Below are 15413 nucleotides of genomic sequence, written 5' to 3'. Positions count from 1 at the left end.
TAAACGTAGACTATTATGCTTAGCCTCTAGAGGTATTCTTTGCCCATAGAGCTCAATTTCAGGATTCAGGTAGAGGCCTCTATTCGTAGAAAAAATAACACATATGCTCTTTTGGCGGTTTATTCTGAACCCGTTATCATTTGCCTATTTAGCCACCTTGTTGAATCCAAGCTAGACCTGCCGCGGACAAATTGCTAAATTGCAAGATTTCAATTCTGTCTGGATGTCGCCCACATATGTGTAAGAGAACGTATTTTGTAGGACTCAAAGATGCAGCGAGTTCATTTTAATGATGAAAAGCGTGCAGCTAAGTACGCCACCATGTGGTACCCCCGTTTTCTGTATAACTTATCATGACACGGCATTTTCAACCCGAACCCGGAACCTGCGGTTAGTCAGATAACTTTCTACTACAGTTAACATCCGACCTCGTAGGCTTAAGTGTAACAGGTCTCTTCATATTCCCAACCACCATGTGGTGCAATACGTTTTTCCCATATCTACGAATACCGATAGGGAAAATTGTCTGTGAACAAATGCATCGCAAATCCGTCAATCTATGCGAACTAGATGGTCAGTTGTGGATCAGCCTTCTTGAAATCCGCACTGGTTCAGCTCTAGAAAAGTGCTTTTTTTTTAAGTAAATGTATAATACGGCAGTTTATCACTTCGGAGACTTTACATAGGCAACTGGTTAGTTCGATGGGTCTGTAACTAGATACACTAAAGGATTCTTTCCAGGTTTCAAGATTGGGAATATAATGGCCTCTTTGCACGCAGACAAAATCTTGGCCGTAGTTCATACAGCGTTATAGAGGCCGAGGAGGGTGTTCAGTGTGTCATGTGGCAAGTTCTTCAGCATTCGGCACAGAACACAGTCAGAACCTGGTGCAGATTCAATGCAGCAGTATAGCTCTCTTTGCAGTTCTGTCATGTAGAATGGATTGTTGAATGCCTTATTTGAGGTGCATATTCCATCTGAATACTTTCTTGTTATTATTATTCAGATTACTTTAAATCCCGTGATGGGAATATTTGCAGGAGTGGTATTATGTTGGTTTCATTGGCACAAGGGCCATGTGTGGTCAACGAGTGTCATAAAAATCACGAAATTTTAACAACTGTCGGTGTATAACGATGATATGTAGGGATGTGGGCTATGATAATGTTACGAGGCTCTATAGAGGCCTGAAATTCCGCGCCATAAGGCGGGTAAAACACAGATACTAAAATAATGAGAATGACGTGACGCTTGGAGTGAGAATGAATGACCAGAAATTGCAGTAATAAAAGCATAGAAGGATAACAGCACGACTGACTTATCAACAACCCGTGTATCCTAGGGCCACCAGGCAGGTGCTTTTTAATGTAGTTATTGCAGCAGCAACCTCCACTCGGTGGTCGTGCAATGGATTGCCTGGAAAGATGACGTGAAAACTATTGATGTCTTTTAAAAATGCGAGCAATAATCGGTACCTAAAAAGTGGATCTCTACCTATAAACATTCACGGATGCAGTGGTATTTGATGTCGGTGGAGAAGTGGACAGGGTTTTTGTCTAAAAATATCCAATTTCTTGCATTCAAATAAAATATTAGGCAGGCTGAGGTGGTCACAGCATCTGTCACATGCGAGAGCATAACCACCGGACAAAAAATATGAATGAGTGCTGTGTGTAAACACAGCACTCATTACACTGTTAGCACTCAATGAGTGCTAACAGAGTAAAGAAAACTTTAGAATTTAATCAACCAAAAGAACAAGCAGGATTCAGTACAGGGTACTCATTAACCAACCATATTCATACTATCAATCAGGTAATAGAGCAATGCTCAGAATATAGTCAACCACTATACATAGCCTTCATAGATTACGAGAAGACGTTTGATTTAGTATAAATATCAGCCGTCATGCAGACACTGCGGAATCAGGGCGTCGATGAAGTATACATAAACATCCTGGAAAAAATCTACAAGAGATCAACTGCTACCATAGTGCTTCATAAAGAAAGCAACAGAATACCAATCAAGAAGGGTGTAAGACAAGAAAACACAATCTCCCCAATGCTATTTACCGCGTGCTTACAGGATGTTTTCAGAAGCCTAGAATGGGAACAGTTAGGGATAAGAGTTAATGAAGATTACCTTAGTAACCTGCGCTTCGCCGATGACAATGCATTGCTGAGTAACTCAGGGGACAAATTGCAACTCATGATTATGGAGTTAGACATGGAGAGCAGAAAGGTGGGCCTTAGAATGAATCTGCAGAAAACGAAAGTAATGTACAACAACCTCGGAAAAGAGCAGCGCTTTGAGATAGGTTATAGTGCACTTCAAGTTGTAAAAGACTATGTCTACTTAGGGCAGGTAATAACCGTGGAGCCATACCACGAGATTTAAGTAACTAGAAGAAAAAGAATTGGGTGGAGCACATTTGGCAAACACTCTCAAATTATGACAGGTATATTGCCACTATCCTTCAAGAGAAAGGTATAAAACAGCTGTATCTTGCCGGTACTTAGCTACGGAGCAGAAACCTTGAGACTTACAAAGAGGGTTCAGCTTAAATTGAGGACGACGCAGCGAGCAATGGAAAGAAAAATGGTAGGTGTAACCTTAAGAGACGAGAAGAGAGCAGAGTGGATTAGGCGACAAACGGGGGTTAAGGATATCATAGCTGAAATCAAGAAGAAGAAATGGACATGGGCCGGGCATGTAGCGCGTAGACACGATAACTGCTGGTCGTTAAGGGTAACTAACTGGATTCCCAGAAAAGACAAGCGAGTTAGGGGGAGACAGAAGGTTAGGTTGGTAGATGAGATTAAAAAGTTTGCGGGTATAAATTGGCCGCAGCAAGCACACTACCGGGTTAACAGGCGGAACATGGGAGAGGCCTTTGTCCTGCAGTGGACGTAGTCAGGCTGATGATGATGATGATGATGATGATGATGATGATGAGTGGTGTGTGTGTGTGTCCTATTTGTAGCCTTGTGAGTGTTACTTGAGTGTGGCGTGACCTTGATACCGGTGACCAAGTTCCAAGGCTTGGTTTGATAACATGTAATTTATTTCGTGTTTGCGTATCCCATGAAATCTCCCAATATGCCCTGAGTTTGTGTTTCGCGAGGTGTTTCAGTTCTGACGCAGCGACAGCCCTGGCACCCAGCACAATACAACTTGTTTATTTAAATGACGAGATGGTGCATACAAGAGAGTAAAGCATCAAAAAGACAAGATTTTTGTTTTTTGAGGGTTTTCAACGCTTCCACGATGCTCAGTGTCAGTGAATATTACCGCGCGTTGTAATTTTATTACATTTATGGTTTAGCGGCCACAACAATTTCAAACACTTCTGCTGTGAATATGCTTCAATCAGGGTGGGGAATACCAGAATCTGAAAAGAATGGACCAGCGGCAGCATAGGGCAGGCCAATATCAGACTTGGAAGCATCCATAAAAGATTCAGAACAGTTGTATTTGTGCTGCAGTTCGAGAAAGTGAGTGTGTATATGCGCTATAGGCGCATGCTTCGTAACTTTACAAAGGATGTATCACAGCCAATGGCCTGCCAATGCCACGGCGGAAGACGTGAAATGGGAGCCATCAGACGGTGTTCAAAAAGTGGCACACCCGTTTCTTCAGCGAGCCTCCTCACACAAACTGAGTAGGACTGTTTAAACGAAGGACGGTTCTCACAAAGCATACAACTTGACAAGTCCTTCATACTCGTGTGTGAAAGGAGTTCTTTGTCTGCATTTAATTTTAAATAGTCAACAAAAGATCATCCACGTACGTTCTTTGGAGGTGCATTGACCACTCATTAGATTCAACATACAAACTCTCCAGGGGAATAGTGCGAAAAGCACCTGTAGACAGACGGATGCCCAAATGATGGTCCGGGTCAAGCATTTTCAGAGCACCTTGGGTGGCTGACTGGTATATTATTGCCCCATAATCCAGGCGCTTGCATATGAGGTTTTTATAGATTGATCAGACAATATCGCTCACTCTCCCCCACAATGTGCGTGAAAGTACTTTCAGAATGTTCTTTGTTTTTACGCACTTGTTTTAATATGCTTCCTTGTGATATCAATTTTGGGATTTGGATTGAGGCCTCTCTTTCTAGAAAAGAGTACACAGGTGCTCGTCTCTGGACTTAACTTGAACCCGTTTTCGTCAGCCCACTTAGACACTTTGTTCAGATAGAGCTGAACATGCCGCTCACCCATTGCAAGATTGGATGACCTAAAGCCTACCGGGATATCATACACATATGTAGAATAGAAAGTGTTATGTGGAATGCAGAGTCGTAATGAATTCCTTTTTATTATAAAGAGGGCGCCGCTCAGGAGACCACCCTGTGGTACTCCTGTTCCTTGAATAACTGGTCTGGACAAGAAATTCGCAATACGAGCACGAAATGTTCGCTCGGAGAAGTAACCCTTTGTGATATTCAACATATTGTCATGAATATCAATGTCTCACAAATCTCTGAAGATTCTGTAGTGGCTTATGGTGTCATATGCTTTATCCATGTCGAGAAACGCACAGATACATTTCTGTTTGTGGATAAACCGATCAGGATTGTCTCCTTCAATGCGTACGAGATGGTTCACGGTAGACCGGCGCTCTTTAAAACCACACTGAAAAGTGTCAAGTAGTTTGTTGGTTTCTAGAAAATGCATGTCTTTTGTTTATCATTTTCTCGAACAACTTGCACAAGCTGCTTGTAAGTTCTATTGTACGGAAACTTGTAATTTAAGATGAGTCCTTACCTTTTTTTAAAATGGGCACAACAATTGCCTCCCTCCACGTGGAGGGCAGGTGCACCGCAGCCCAGATAGTGTAATTCATTCATTCATTCATTTATTTATACTGTTAGCCCAGAAGTGGGCCGTTACAGGGTGGAAGTACAAACAATTATTCGCGAAAAAGAAGTACCGTACAGGTCTCGAGATAATTTCTCGGTATTATTGTGAGCAGCAACTCGAAGTTATACATAACAAGAAATGGAACACACATGCAATGCAATACATACGCGCAGAACAGCACATGACGCATTTGAGGCGGCACTTTTGCACCGCGCTGAAGATTTGAAACACAACTACTGCAGTCTCATGCAACCAACAAAAAGTACAGACGCACATCACTGTTATTCAGGAAATAAACGTTTGAGATTCTCTTCAAATGATGTAAGTGAGGAACAATCAATTATAGACTCTGGCAGCATATTCCAATCTTCAATAGCATGTGGAAAGTAACTAAACTTAAAGCAATCGTTACTTGGGACTAGGGGTGGTATGTACATACTATGGCGATGTCTGGAGTGTTCTTGTGTGTTGACCTGGAAGTAATCTGAATAGTTTAGTTTAAAATGATTATGAATTAACTGGTAGAGGAATTTCAGACGCTCAATCCTTGTCCTAAGTTCAGGACTATCCAGTCCAGCTTTTTTACAAAGTTCAGTAGGTGAATGATGTCGGCGATATTTATTAAAAATAAATCTCGCACCAAGTCGCTGTATTTTTGCTATTTTATTGCAGTTTGTCTTTGTGTAAGGGTCCCAGACAATTTTAGAATATTCGATAATAGGTCTGACAAGGGTTTTGTAAGCAAGACACTTTATATCAGATGGGGCGGTATAAAGGTTACGTCTAAGGCTATACAGTGCCTTGGTAGCCCTGGAGCATACATTATCAATATGAGTGTTCCACCGGAGGTCGGGCGTGAACCATAACCCAAGATATTTATAGTTTTGTACACGCTTAAGGAAAGCATTGCCAATCTGGTAGTTGTAATCTAGAGGTGCTTTCTTTCTAGTTATAGTCATAAAGACTGTTTTTTCTGTGTTCAAACTCATTTGCCATTCTTCGCACCAATCCTTTATTCTTTGAAGATTGTTGTTTAGATTAACTTGGTCATGTTCAGTCTCGATTCTGCTGTAAACAACACAGTCATCGGCAAACAACCTTATCGGGACCGTAACCCGGTTTGGTAGGTCATTTATATATAACAAAAATAAAAGGGGACCCAGCACGCTCCCTTGGGGAACTCCGGAATTAACTGCAACTGCTCTAGACTGTTTATTTTTTATTTGAACAAACTGCTGACGGCAGCTGAGATAAGATGAAAACCATTTTGTCAAGTGATTATTTTGAAACGTTTTGTCAATTTTAAACAGGAGCTTTGAGTGGGACACTTTATCAAATGCCTTTGCGAAATCCAAATATATCACATCAGTTTGGCCACGCAAATTGATTGTTTTTGAAAGATCATGAACAAATTCGATTAACTGTGTAGTTGTAGATAAGCCTTGGCGGAAGCCATGCTGCTTCGAAAATAATAGATTGTGTGTATCAAGATAGGACATCAGGTGTTTGTTAACAATGTGCTCGAGTATCTTTGAACATGTACTGATAAGCGAAATAGGACGGTAGTTGCGCTCGTCCCGTGAGGAGCCACTTTTGTGAACAGGGGTAATTTTAGCCCGCTTCCACGCTAGTGGGAAAGAGCCACTGCGCAGGGACGACTGAAATATTTTTGTAAGGAAGCGAGCCGCCCATTCAGCGTATCTGTACAGAAATTCGTTTGGTATACCATCAGGGCCGGGGGTTTTTCTTGTATTTCTTGTAATACAGGGCATGTTAAAGGATTTGGCCGCCGTCGTGAAGGTGTTTGAGCATGTCATACAATATTCTGTCTGGTCCCGGGGCTGTGCTGTGGCAGGTATTGAGGGCCGCCTTTCGTTCAGCAATAATAAATGTACTTTTACATTTTTCGTTTCTTTTAGACTTCAACTCGAGTGTTGTGCATTCTCTCCTTTGTTTATAAGTTAAGAAAAATTTTGAGTCGTGCGCGCAACTAGAAATGCGCTCAAAGTGTTTGCGAAGAATGTTGGCCTGTTCCTCCAGTGTGTTTCCTTGACTCACCAGTGGCAGGGCATGTGCTTGCTGCTCCTCAAGACTTCTGAGGCTACGCCAGACTTTGTTTCATGTGTGTAGGAATTAATGCTAGAAAAAAACTTGACCCCATTTACCTTTCTAGCCTGAAGTCGTATTCGCCTACCCAGTGATTTAACTTTTTTTTTTAAATTCGCCGAGGTTTTCTGAATTAGGATATAGGAATAGGATGCCCCAGGCTTTATTTTGTTTTTTACGCTCATCTCTACAGTCCTCGTTCCACCAGGGAACACGTCGTTCACACGAGGAACCATTTGTTTTTCCGATAAACTTTTAGGAGCATCAAGAATAAACGCACGGAATAATGCTACTGCGAAATCAATGCCACGATTTGTGATTAAGTCACGAGGTAATAGTGTTGATTTCTTGAACTTCTCCCAGTCAGCAGCTGCTATTTTTCAATTAGGTATATGAGGAGAAGAGTCATCTGATCTTGTCCAGTTAACATAGCAGGAAAGTTTTCACTGCCGTACGGATTCTTAACCACGTTCTATTCTAATTCGGTGAAGCGAGAGGGAGAACCAAGCGCCAAGTCCATCAATGATAATGAGCTGTTATGAATGTTGTAATAGGTAGGCCATTTTTATTGAAGAAGCATGCTCCGGAACCCATGAGGAATTGCTCTATCATTCGGCCTCTGGCATCACAGCGGGTGTCCCCCCACAAAGTGTTGTGAGCATTGAAATCACCAATAACAATGTAGGGTACCGGCATCTGATCAATGAAGTGATGTAAGTGTGTATGGTTAAGTTTATAGTTTGGTAGTATGGTGAGCACACAGTGACCAGTTTGTCAAATTGAATGATGCCAACAGACAATGCTTCGAGTGCACCTGGAGATTAGGAGGTTGGCAAGGCACAGAGTTTTCTAATAATATAGGTACACTACTGTACGAAGCAGTTGCCTTATCCCGGTCCTTGCAGAACATAGCATATTGTCACAGAAAGTTTGTTTATGATGGCTTCAGATGTGTCTCTTGGAAGCAGAACACCTTGCGATTGTGTTTGTCTAAAAGTTCTGTAACGTCATTGAGGTTGTGGAAAAGACCCCTAGCAATATAGTGCACTATTTGTGTAGCCATTTTGAGTGAGTTTTTATGTTGTGCATCAAAGTAGACAACCTTAGCCTAAAGGCCAATTCAGGACCCTAAATTCATGGCTTTTCTTTTTTGGCAGGCTCCTAAGAGCCACGCCAATGTTTCCGCTTCTGAGGTGCCGATAGAGTTTGCGTTGTGTCCATCGTCTTGGCAGAGACGCTGGACGCCCACTCATGGTGTCAGCGTGCGGGTGTGAAAGACTGAGGGCTCTCTGTCTTGGCAGATGGCCCAGGAGCTGCAGACCCAGAGGCCTGCATGTTCGTTGGTGGTGGAGCAGCATGGACAGCTTCTGCTGTGGGTGTGGATGGCGTTGCGCGGGTAGAGGTTGTTCGCGGACCACTGTGCGTGAACCGCGCAGAGGCAGAAGGCCTTTGCAGTGCCACCCCCGTGCGCGCCACATCCGCATAAGAAAGTGGGATAAATGAAAGTCTGTTTCGTGCTTCTTTGTGTGCGATGTTTTGTTGACAGTGTTATGATTTCCTTTTTTCCCTTTCATGCAGGGTAAGAGCGAGAATAAGCAGGGTGATCTCCATCACAGTTGGAACAGTGTGAACCAGAGGTACACATCTCCACTTCATGTTCTTTACACCCACATTTTGCACATGACGTGTGGCAATGACAGCTCTTTGAGCTGTGGCGAAACTTCTGACACTTGAACCACCTGCGAGGGATACGAATGTATGGTCGGACGCGCATTTTTTTATATACCCTGCTTAGATATTTTCTGAGAGTGTGGCAGTATGAAAGGTGAGAATTAAGGGCTTTGTTGGTACTTCCTGGTCATTCCGCCTTATTTCGATTATTTACACTTGGATGACATTCTGATCTTTCACTTCATCAAGAAGTTAAGCCTCTGTAAGGTTTAACAGGTCACTGTCACATATCACAGCGTGGTCTGTGTTCAAAGACCAGTGGGCTGTTACAAATATAGGAGTAGTGCCGAAAGACAAATATTTCAACTTGTCATATTGGACCTTGTGCTTTAGTTTTAGAAGAATGACTCCACTAGCCCTTCTTGTGGCTTTGTAATCATGTCTGAAGGTGTCTGTAGGACGCTTTGAGACTAAGGAAGGTACAATGATTGCGCTGTTGTGTCAGAAAAACCGGTGCGCATGATGTCGAAATGTGGGCAATTTTCAGTGTTATTTGCAAGAAAATAGAAGCTTACTTCGGTGCACCCTCTTTTGAAGAGAGGGCGATTAGAAAATTGTGGGAAAGAGGTTGAAACCATAAAAATTGTTTGAACTTGGCAGCGAAGCGAGCAACCCATCATTGAGCCCAACACGGGAACGCTGCAGAAACCCGAAGGTATCGCATACGCCAGCTGTACAAAGCTACTGAAACGCAATATAGCATACCCTAGGTTGGATACTGACACCAGGTTAACCCTTGCCGCCAGGAAAATCAGATGTAACAGGAGAGAAGAGATGACAGGAAAGACTAAAAGAGAGTAGAAAGACGAAAATGTGGGGAGAAAGAGAAATAAGGAATGGCGACTGCCGGTATCTCCTTGGTGGGTCAGCCTAGACGTGCCGTCTACGTGAAACTAGGGCCAAAGAGATGTGTTGCCTCGGCCCGGGAGCCTGAAGGTTCAATCAGCCGGCGTCGGCAAAACCCCCACGATCCCCTTTCCCTCGGACACAGCTCAGCCAAGCTCGGCTAGCGTGGGAGCGCTTGAAACCCCCCGGTAGCTCGGGTCCCTCGTGTTGCTACACACAAAACACCTGCTTGCGCAGACGCCCCTGTGGGGTAATTTTTTGCTTTCTGTAGTTGCTTTGTAACGTTGAAACGTATCAACGTATCGGAGTAGTGCAAAGTGCTGAAAATACGTTGAAAATGTCCACCCAGAAAAATTGCTTCATCTTTCAGACTGTTGCCGTCAGTGTTTACTAAAAGAAGTGAGTGTGTTGTTTGGCCTCGTATCCTATTTATCTTGTTCGAGGCCTTACCTTATGTGTATAGGACAGCTGGTTCAATAAAAAACTGCGCCAGCTGTCCCTTATTGCCTGTCTGCGTATTCCTCGACCTTGGGACATAATCTGTTTAAAGTTATTAAGATTCTCAGCAGTGGAAAGTGGCGCAGTAGTCCCCATTATTTGTTTAGTTTTTTCTGAGCTTTCTGACAATCTTCATTCCACCACGGCACACGACGTTCGGCAACAATACCACTTAACTGAGTGATACGTTTCGAAGCAGCGTCAATAGTACAAGCGGTAAAAAAACTGAACAGCAGCATAAATTTTTAAGAACGACATCTCATCCCACGAGATACTTGTTAGAGTTCTTAATTGCTCCGAATCTGCTGCTTTGATTTTGCACTTGAGAGCAAACGGTGGAGAATCGTTTTATATTGTTGTAGTTAACATAATGGGGAAGTGGTCGCCACCATAGGGGCATTTTATAGAGCCCCGCCACGGTGGACTAGTCGCTAAGGTACTCGGCTGCTGAACCGCAGGTCGCGAGATCAAATCCCGGCTGTGGCGGCTGCATTTCCGATGGAGGCGGAATTGTTGTAGGCATGTGTACTCAGATTTGGGTGCACGTTAAACAACCCCAGGTGGTCGAAATTTCCGGAGCCCTCCACTACGGCGTCTCTCATAATCATATGGTGGTTTTGGGACGTTAAACCCCACTAATCAATCAATCAGGGGCATTTAGGTAGGGTAACGGGGTGGGTGAAACAGTGCTGAGATCTATTGATGAACAACTATTGTTAGCAAGGCTAACAAATGTTGGCTCCTTCTTATTGAGCAGACATGCACCAGCAGAAAACCGAAAATGCTCAATCTTACGGCCTCGGGAATCAAAGCAATGATCTCCCCACAGGCTGCTGTGTGCATTGAAATTGCCAAGGAGAAGGTATGGCTCTGGCAAATCATCAATAAATTACGGAAATTTGTTTTTAACTGGTAGGGGGGGGGGGGTATGTAAAGTGAACAGATGGTTATGAGCTTGTTTAAGAGGACGGCTCGGACAGCCACTTCCTCAAGGGGCGTTTGCTGCTGCAGAGACTGACAAAGTATGGCTTTGTCTGATATGATAGCAACGCCACCAGAGTATGCGAGAGCACCTTGGCGGTCTTTGCGGAAGATGACATATTGTGGGATAAGTGTGGTTCCTTTACACACAGCACGTTTGGTGTGTATTTGTGAAGAAACTCTTGGACGTCATCAAGGTTCCTAAAAAGGCCCCTTAGGTTTCATTGCATCATTTTAGTACTTGTATTGAAAACAAACTAGTGCTGTGTGCACAAAAAAAACGCCATTCACTTAGGAATATTGCCAGGCTTCGTAACGCGCAAATTGTCCTTTCTAGAGCGGTTGAAAAGATCATGCGCTGTCGAGATATATAAAGTGGCCATTGCATCTTCTAAGGTGCCGGACCCATGATCTTGCGAGCGAGACAATGCTTGTGAAAGTATCGCCTCAGAAGACGAGACTTTTGCGCTTTTTGGCTTGGGGGCGAATGGCGCTTTCTTAGAGTCCAGACTCTGCCGGCTGTTTACAGCACTAGCAGGGGCTGTAATGAATGGGGCAGTCTGAACTGCAGCCACCGCGGTGATTTTAGACAACCCTCCCCTTTCGCTGTGCATAGCGCAGGTTGCCATCAATGACTGGCTTATAGCCGGCAACTCTGGAAAAACAGACTTTTGTGCAGCTTGGGTGCAGCAGACTTGACTACCGCAACCCCGGGGGCAGTTGCCCCAAGCGACAGCTCACTGTGTGCGGTCTGTGCAGGAGACGATAGCTACGGCGACGCTGCCCCCCGATGCGCCGCATCAGCGTAAAATGTGTTGTAGAAAGGAGAGATCCTCTTGCGGGCTTCCTTGAATGATATACTTTTTTGATTTCAAGAGTGATTATTTTTTTTCTTTCTTCGAGTTGGGACACGAAAACGAATACACGGCGTGTTCCCCATCACAGTTCACGCAGTGAGGCGTAGAAACACAGTTATCAGGTTGGTGGCCCATTGCTGCCACATTTTGCACAAGGTTTCTGACCACGGCAGTTCTGAGAGCCATGAACAAATCGTTGACATTTATAACACCGTCTTGGATTGGGAATGTAGAGACGGACAGAGAGTTTCATGTAGCCTGTGTCAATAGATGAGGCAATGTGCTAGATGCAAAAGTGAGTAATAATTGTTTGGTAGGTATTTCTTTGTTGTCGCGTCTGATGACGATTCGTTTCACATCCGTGACATTTTGCTTTTGCCACCCTTCAAGCAGTTCCTGCCCAGACAATTCAAGAAAGTCTGCCTCTGAAACAACTTCGCGTGAGGTGTTCATTGATTGATGAGGTGAAAGAGATACTGGAATATTACCAAATGCTACGAGACTGCCAAGGTTTTCATAGTGGTGTTTTTCAGGTAGCTCAAGAAGGTCTCCGCTAGCCATCTTTGTAACCTTGTATTCTGAACCAAAGACCTCAGTCAGAGATTTGGCAAAAGAAATGGAGATATAGCTCTGGCTTTTTTTGTTGGATTTTCCCTGTGCACAACTTGTAACTTTAGAAAGCATTATCTGGGTTGCCTGAAAACTGATAATTCAACGGTGCGTCCCCTCTTAAGCGGTAGACGATCTAGAAGACAGCGAAATGCAGGCATTCCCATAGTAGTGTACGTTTTTTCGGCAGCAATGGTGACCACCCACAATGGAGTCCAACCAGTGGACGCTGAAGCATTTAAGAGTATAAGGCTGCAGACGCCAGCCATACATTGCCACTATGACCAGATATAACTACTAAAAGTTGAGTAACTACACTTGCAGCTATGAAAAACTGGAAATAAACAGAAGGTAGAAGTAGACAGGAAAGATTGAAAAGTGAGAGATAAGGATGAAGATTAAGGGGAAAGAGATAGGAAAAGGCGACTGCAGAGTTCCCCTGGGTGGGAATTTTCGACGTCTTGGTGATATATGAGGTTTAACGTCCCAAAATCACCATATAATTACGAGAGACGCTGTAGTGGAGGGCTCCTGAAATTTCGACCACCTGAGGTTTTTTGACACGCACCCAAATCTGAACACACGGGCCTACAACATTATCGCCTCCATCGGAAATGCAGCCGCCGCCTCCGGGTCTCGATTCCGCGACCTGCGGGTCAGCAGCCGAGTTCCTTAGTCACTACACCACCCCGACGGGCATATTTGGACGTATATTTAGTGTACTTGTTTATGCGTGTGAAATAAAGGTTGTGTATTTTGTGTAACACCTGTGTCACTCTTTTTGCGTCCATCCCACTGACCAAAAAAATAAACCAAGCTGGATGACATCACATCGTGACTGACATGATCAAAAGATGCTGCCAGCGCAGTCGACAAATGATAACAAATGAACAAAGGTGATACAATGCACAGCTGCAGTTGCGACATATCACTTGGCTACATCTAATATTCTCTGTAATCGCATCAGGGCTGAGCTACTGCACGAATACAGCGTTTTAAACACTACTGCAGTTTGTCCTTCTACTTAGCGTTTGAATGGGGCTCCTGTCGTTCTTGAACATATATAGGTCGTTGCGGAAGGGTCCGTCCGGCAATAAGAAAACAAAAACTTGCTGAAAATGACCACGGAAGCATCGACAGTCAAGGTATATTTTGATCTTGTATCGATGTACACTAATAAAGTGGACGCCCATGTATTCGCAGTTGCAACACACTAAAAAATGACGTCAATCTACAAAAGAACTTATGAAGACGCTTGTCAAAGCATAGCAAGCGATAGATGAATGTTGAGTGCAACTCTCAAGGCAAAAATTCCTCGTGCCTGATAAACCACTCGTGCCTGATAAACAAGCTTCGTTCCACTGGGGGTAAGATATATTAATCTTGTATGTACGTAATCACTTTGATATTGTTTGTATGCCTAACTTTAAGGCATTTTAGCATTACAGATACGCATGTCAGAGTGCTTGCCTCGAACTCGATGTCATGTGATGCTGGCTTGCGCTTGCGAGGTGTAGGACGCAATGTGCCCGCAGTGCTCGCTATGATAAGCTTATGTGCAATGTGCTCGCTAAATTAAGGTTACCACGTATCTGAAGCAAGGTTGCATTGACGGAAGAAGCTTTTCAGGGCTTTTTTTACCTAACCTGTGGCTCAACAGCAATAAAAGAGAGACGTTTTACAGTAACCCATGCACAGTCACTTGCGGATGACTCGCTTTGCACTAACCAGTTATGGCTAGGACTCCACCGCGGTGGTCTAGTGGCTAAGGTACTGGGCTGCTGACCCGCTGGTCGCGGGATCGAATCCCGGCTGCGGTGGCTGCATTTACGATGGAGGCGGAAATGTTGAAAGCCCGTGTGCTCATATTTGGGTGCACTTTAAAAACCCTAGGTGGTCGAAATTTCCGCAGCGCTCCTGTACGGCGTGTTTCATAATCATATGGTGAATGTGGGACGTTAAACCTCAGATATAAATCAATTGATAAGTTATGAATAGAGAGGTTATGAGAGCACTGGTCGTCGGATTATTCACCACAACGCCACCTGAGCAGAGTCTGACGTCTATAACCTTCAAAACGGCACCGAGAGCTTTTTTCAGCGGAGTACGACGTTGTCGCACATGGTATTTCCCTAGCAAAGTGGAAGCTTTCAACTAATTTAGGGAAACATTCTGCAAAGTGATAACAGAGTGAAAATTACTAGGCGTCGGTTTGCATTTTGCTTTAAATATTCATCACAGAGCCGCAGTCGTAATTTGTTCGTTCATAGAGGTCAAGTGTGGAATCGTTTAGGTTTTCAAGTGAAAAGATGGATATTCAGTGAATAGCAATAGGCCATTTTCGCAAAACTATCGCTTAGAAAACACAGCTTAAAGGATGTTTATGTGACAGCTGACTACATTCCCGCATATAACTGTGCATTGTAGGGAACGCTTATAGGACACCTGTTCAATCAAGGACATACACAGCGACGTTACCTGCGGGCAGGCGGGCTTCCGGGTGTCAGCTCGCATCACCTCGTTGCGCTGAAAAGCTGGTTCTGGCGGTGAGAAACGCCGACGTCCCCCAGTGTTGCGGCCGTAAGGTACTCCGTAGAAGGCGTACACGTCACCGCGAACCTGTGCCACACAGCGATATATCATCATCCACTTGATTCTACGTGATTTTTGCGAATATAATTTCAGCAAGATGGCCTATATTAAGGTTCAAGGTCGTCACTTTCCTAATAAAAAGCAGCCGTGCAACCATACACAGACATGAAAATAAGGCACAGGAAACACAACGCTTCACTCGCAACCAATCCTTTATTACAGGAAACAACATTGATAAGAAAACTACCATGAGATTCCGGCATTTTCAAGCTGAATGATTGCGCTGATTGTTGCGTATAATCAAAAGCCAAACGAAGACAAAAT

The 15413-nt window shown here is 43.9% G+C and overlaps 1 protein-coding gene across 1 annotated transcript in view; it reads right to left on the bottom strand.

The window, feature by feature from the left end:
• LOC142775517 (acetylcholinesterase-1-like) overlaps positions 1–15140 on the bottom strand; it is a 31875-nt gene extending 16735 nt beyond the window's left edge. Inside the window, exon 1 of the mRNA XM_075876958.1 lies at positions 14976–15140. Coding sequence (XP_075733073.1) covers positions 14976–15140 — 165 coding nt within the window. The remainder of the gene's footprint in view (positions 1–14975) is intronic.
• Positions 15141–15413: the final 273 nt, after the last annotated feature.

The sequence above is a fragment of the Rhipicephalus microplus genome, chromosome X (genome assembly GCF_043290135.1).
Source record: "Rhipicephalus microplus isolate Deutch F79 chromosome X, USDA_Rmic, whole genome shotgun sequence".
Taxonomy (NCBI): Eukaryota; Metazoa; Arthropoda; class Arachnida; order Ixodida; family Ixodidae; genus Rhipicephalus; species Rhipicephalus microplus.
The sequence above is the reverse complement of the archived record's forward strand: the minus strand, read 5'-3'. Positions and strand labels throughout refer to the sequence as shown.